The sequence below is a fragment of the Cupressus sempervirens genome, chromosome 7, assembly GCF_028749045.1.
Source record: "Cupressus sempervirens isolate cs-2001-9-10 chromosome 7, ASM2874904v1, whole genome shotgun sequence".
Lineage (NCBI taxonomy): Eukaryota > Viridiplantae > Streptophyta > Pinopsida > Cupressales > Cupressaceae > Cupressus > Cupressus sempervirens.
In genome coordinates, this window is record NC_143124.1 from 784,161,567 (window position 1) to 784,167,127 (window position 5,561).

Genomic DNA, 5,561 nt, shown 5'->3' on the forward strand with positions numbered 1-5,561 from the left:
CAACTATTGAGGAGTGAACATGATGAACATTGGGTGAATATTTTAAATGACAATTTTTGACCACTTCACACTCCACGACCTCTACTAAGAGCTCTGTAAATGCTCAAATGCCAAAACCTTAACTTTAAGCTCTTGAGTCACCTACTACACCGAAAAAGTCAACATAATTCGACTTAAAATTTAGGAGATTTAAATGTATATAATTAGTCCGGATGGCTACTAGATCTCTTCCCCTAATTAGTATCCATTTTCCATCTCTCATATAAAACAACGGAGATGTTACAATATTCTATAGAATACGTAATCTGTTGAAGTTTGCCTTGACCATGACTCAAATTCTAGGCCTGGTTTGTGCTAAAAAATTTCATGTATAAATATAAGGACATGTCATGAGAGCGCATTTATCTCCCATGATAATTTGAGGCGAGTGAGGCAAAACATGAGTTTCCTCAGTTCCTCCTCGTGCCGCTGTGCTTTCTTCTACATCTCCATTTTAGTGCTGTTAATTCTCCCCTGCAAGGCAGCGGTTTTGTATTGCAACACCAGCACGAGGTTCACGGATGGAAGCGCATTGGAGCACAACAGGAACACGCTAGTCAACAACCTCGTCCACCACGCGGCTTCATCTGGCGGTTACAACACAACCGTCTACGGCCAAAGCCCAGATCGGTTATACGGCCTCCTTCAATGCAGGGGAGATCTGACGGTCGAAGAATGCTACGCGTGTTCTCTCCAGTTAAATTCCACGGTCAGGCGATATTGTCCTCGCGGGGTGAGCGCAGTTGTTTTCTGTAACAACAAATGCTACCTGCGCTACGAGCCCTTCAACTTCATCGGAATACTGGACAACAGCACCGAGATGTACGATATTAATGGCGGGAACGCCACGAATCCCGCCGCCTTTAGCTCCGCCGTCAAGAAGCTTTTCTCCGATTTGTATGTGAAAGTGGACGATTCGCCGATTATGTACGCCGCCGGTTCCACTTCTGAGTACTCTCAGGTTACAAAGATCTATGCGCTGATTCAGTGTATAAGAGATATTTTCGGTGAGAATTGCAAGGCGTGTTTGACGAGGGGAATTAGGGCTCTTTTGAAATCGACTGAAGGGGGATATCGTCTTGGAGCCGCAGGGTCGTTTGGAAGTTGCTGGGTTACGTATGAAGTATACCCCTTCTTCTTTGCTTCCCCTGCCTCCTCCACCCCGCTACCATCGACACAGCTTTCGCCTTCATCAAGTACTAATTAAGTTCAATTTTTTCTTTAGTGTGTGATGTTTAAAAGTAAATTATTTTTCAATTTCTTCCTGTATGTGATCTTTAAAAGTAAATTGTTTTGTATGATTTGTTATGCATGTACATGCTTTGACAATTGAGATTACATGCAGAAGAGTCCTCAAACAAGATACCCATAATTCTGACTTCTCTTGGCGGGTTGATCACCCTCGTGTTATTGCTGGGATTGGTGTTTGTTGTGCGAAGAAACTTGAAGACTGCAAATAAAATACAGGTGAATGATGATAATCAAGGTATGTAGACTTCTCTTTTCTTCTTCTCAAATAGGAAAAATCAGATTTGTTTCATGTTTTCTAGCAGCAGCTTGTGGAGCGGGTAGCCCCATGCGTATTGAATTTTTGCTACTTCTTATTTTATTAAAAAGTAGGGATAGATTCCAAATAATCATTTTCCCGTGATTGGAAAATGCCATGGGAACACTCCGGAAACTTAAATTTAAGCACAGAGAATACTTCAGCAACCACATGAGGACACGAGGTCATTTTAAAAAACTGCTCTAGAAAAGAAATTGCACTTAAGCAATCATGTAAGAACATAGGGTAAGGTATTGGAGAAAAGAGGATTAAATTAAATAAGAAGAAAGATTACTAGCTACCAAAAAAAAGTTTGATAGTTGCACTATATGTTGTTATCTTATTATTTTATTTTTCATGTAATTGTTTCACTAAAGAAAAGAACCAGTCTTTTAATGAAGTTATAACTTAGAAATTGAACATTGAACATTGAAAAATATAAAATAATAAGAAAAGTAAGGAATTAAAATTAAACAAATTAAAAAAATGAAATATGAAAAAAAAAACTACTGCTTGTTTATTGATAAAATGGTACATTTCCTTTCTTTTTATGATCTTCTCTTTCCCTCTAACTGTACTATCCAAAAATAATATTATTATCAAATTTATTTAAAAATACAATTAAAATAGCAAAATTCTTTGAGCACAATACTATAGCTCCATAGATTACTGCTAAAAAATTTATTAGGGTTCCTTTAGGAATAACAAGTTTGGAATGGATTGATACAAAATTGATAAAGTGGTTAAAACTGACAATTCATTAATGGATAAAATATTTCTCGTAATATTAGAGTGGGGAGGGTAAAGGGAATCTCTTTGGCTTTTATCATAAAATGGAACCCTCTCAAATACAATATATCACAATAGATTGCCTATTTTTTATAATCAAACTTGAAAAATGCTCTTTGAAATATTGAACCCATGCCCACCTTTTGTTCAAATTATTAGCGCAATTTTCTCTTCATAGTCATTATTCTTGTCTATCTCCTGCAAATTTGTTTAAAAACTCTCTTCTTTTCTCTGTAATAATATTCTCATATCACTATGGGTAGGCAGAAAAGACTGGCCATTTAGTGCTTTCTATCAAATAAAATTCAATTTGGAGACATTAAGAGCTGCAACTAGAGATTTCCATGATGATAACAAGCTTGGGGAGGGTGGATTTGGCTCTGTATACAAGGTATTACATCTTGATTTTTTTATTATTCAATTACATATCGACTTGTTTTTAGACAAGTACTTGAACTAGATATGCTTCATTCTTCCTGCACATGCTTATCACCTAAGAATAAAATCTCTTTAGACTTATACAATTATCTGTATAGCCCATATTCAGTGAGTCAAATTGTGTGATAGAAATAGGTTGACAAATGTGTTAATCTCAGGGCACCATGCTCGATGGAAGAGAGATAGCAGTCAAGAAGTTGTCTTTACAATCTCCACAAGGAAAGCAAGAATTTGAAAATGAAGTCAAGGTGTTGGCAAGGATTCAACATCAAAATCTTGTGAATCTTCTCGGGTGTTGCACCGAAGGATCAGAAAGTTTGCTTGTTTATGAATACTTAATCAACAAGAGCTTAGACAAAATACTATTTGGTGGGTAACTCCATTTTGTCTACAACTCAATTTCAAACAATTACTTAGAAATTTTTAGACTACTTTTTTTTTTAATGCTAAGAGAAAATAACTTGAATTTTTAGATTCACAACGGAGTAGAGAGCTGGATTGGCAGAAGCGTTTCAACATCATAGTTGGAGTAGCTCGAGGGCTTTTATTCTTACATGATGACTCTCATCCGCAAATCATTCATCGAGATCTCAAAGCAAGTAATATTTTGTTGGATGAAGAAATGAATCCCAAAATAGCAGATTTTGGGATAGCAAGATTGTTTTCAGAAGATGAGAGTCATGTTAGCACACAAGTTGCTGGAACATAGTAAGAATTTCAATTATTAATGCTATGTTTTATCGAAATAGTTGTTGTTTTATGATGCTGTAATGTGACTCTTTGTATAGGATGAGGGCACTCTCTCTACCTACTTAATCAAAAACAATTTCTTTAATACTTTTTGTTTTGGATTCTCATTGAATCTTTTGTAAAACATTTCGACTTAGTGTCTCCTCTTTGGTCATATGCAGTGGTTATTTGGCACCAGAGTATGCTATGCATGGCCAGTTATCTGACAAAGCTGATGTATATAGCTTCGGTATTGTACTTCTAGAAATTGTAAGTGGAAGAAAGAACGTAGATACTAATCTTTCTGATGGAGTCCAAGGTCTTCTAGAATTGGTAAGACATTATATCTTATAGATGTCATTCTATGTCATTTTATTTAATTATTAGATCAAATAATCATTAGTCAATTTATATTTCTAACTATTTTGAAGGAAAATTGTAGGCATGGGAATGTTACAACAAAGGAAATAGTTTGGATGTAATTGACAAAGGTATAGTTGAGAATTGTCTTGTAGAGGAATGCTTCAGATGTATTCACATTGGCTTGCTTTGTACACAAGAAGAGCCATCATTTCGTCCACCAATGCTCAATGTCTACTCAATGCTTTCAAGATTTTCTTTCACCAATTTACCAAGTCCTACAAAGCTAACATGAATAAGCCTTAAACGTAATGGAGAATCATACATCTAGATATTGTAAATACTTAGCCAAATTGTTCTCATATGCTTCATGTCTCATCTATGATTCCATCAAAATTGCATTAGCCTTTTGGGCTCTATAATAATGGTAAATACCTACCTTGCTACGATGGTATTTTTTTCTAAGCTTTCTAAATATCTTGTTTGGAATAAAACAAAACATTCCTATAATTTTTTCTAATTGTAATAAACAAATTATTTTTAAGGACTTATTATTAGTATGACAATGATGTTTGACATTAGAGACTAGACTATCTAAATAATTGATATTATCTCATGAAAATAAGAGTTTTGCAAGCATGAACATTTAAAGAGCCACAACTTACTTCCAAATTATCTCTCAAGGACATTTACCTAAAACAATCTAGAAAGGAAAGGGGCTTTTATAGTCCACAAAATGAGGCACACATAACCTATCCCCCAGTGGGATTTGAACTTGTGACCTTTCTTTCAAGGGTACAAGTCCTCCACCACTAGGCCAACTCATGCTATACTTTAAGGACAATAAGGACATAAAACATATTTAGTACTGAAGGAAAATTAACATACTATAGTTTTAAAAAGGTTATATTTTTAAGTGTATATAATTTTATTGTAAACTCTAAAAAACCTATAATGTTAAAATATCTTAATAATTTTAAAAGGAACTCTAGACAATCTTGTTTTCTTAACATTTTCTTTATAAATTAGATAAAGGGAAATATTTTAAAATTTTTGGTTTCCATCATTTCTATGTTAAATATATTATCTATTTGTTCTTCACTAGCAACTTGAATTTAATGAACATCAATTCAATACACTTTATTTTGTCATACAAATTTTAATTGTTTTGCAATCTTTATGATATTTTGATTATCACAATACAAAGTGGAAGTGAAATGTTGCATGAATTAACCAAGCTTAAAATATTTTTGATCCAAATGACATTCTTACTTAGTTTAGTACTCTATATTCTACATACATGACAATAGTGATGCCATCTATTTTTTGCTAGTCCATTTAATGGGGTGAAATCAAAATAAAGACAAAAAAAACTAATAGTGGATTTCCTATAATCTATATCACTACTCTTAGCTAGATTTGTGAACCCAACCATTCCAATTAAAGATGAAATATTTCACAATTGTATAATTTATAAAGTTAATTATAACTTTCTTTGGGTCGCTACATAAATCTAGACTTTAAATTAATTACAAAACAAATATATACATATCAAATGGGTTAAATTACTAAAATTTATCTTTAAATTGAAAGGGAGTTGAATTGGGTTTACATTGAAGCACTTTAATTTTTTTTAGAAATGCAAAAATATATTTTAATT

General features: G+C 33.6%; 1 protein-coding gene across 1 annotated transcript; it reads left to right on the forward strand.

Annotated features, from left to right (window-relative positions):
• The first annotated feature begins 382 nt into the window (after positions 1 to 382).
• LOC149549688 (cysteine-rich receptor-like protein kinase 6) lies at positions 383 to 4,366 on the forward strand. Its single transcript, XM_089792972.1, has 7 exons — positions 383 to 1,235; positions 1,385 to 1,525; positions 2,638 to 2,765; positions 2,971 to 3,181; positions 3,286 to 3,520; positions 3,724 to 3,874; positions 3,984 to 4,366. Exons 1-7 carry the CDS (start codon positions 440 to 442, stop codon positions 4,194 to 4,196), a joined length of 1,875 nt encoding a protein of 624 aa, XP_089649098.1. The 5' UTR covers positions 383 to 439; the 3' UTR covers positions 4,197 to 4,366.
• Positions 4,367 to 5,561: the final 1,195 nt, after the last annotated feature.

Excerpts from the sequence above, each read along its gene's own strand:
- LOC149549688 (XM_089792972.1), top strand. The coding sequence starts at position 440 with ATGAGTTTCCTCAGTTCCTCCTCGTGCCGCTGTGCTTTCTTCTACATC. Across the intron at positions 2,766-2,970 it reads GATTTGGCTCTGTATACAAG|GGCACCATGCTCGATGGAAG; the intron begins GTATTACATCTT and ends TGTTAATCTCAG. Across the intron at positions 3,182-3,285 it reads CTTAGACAAAATACTATTTG|ATTCACAACGGAGTAGAGAG; the intron begins GTGGGTAACTCC and ends TTGAATTTTTAG.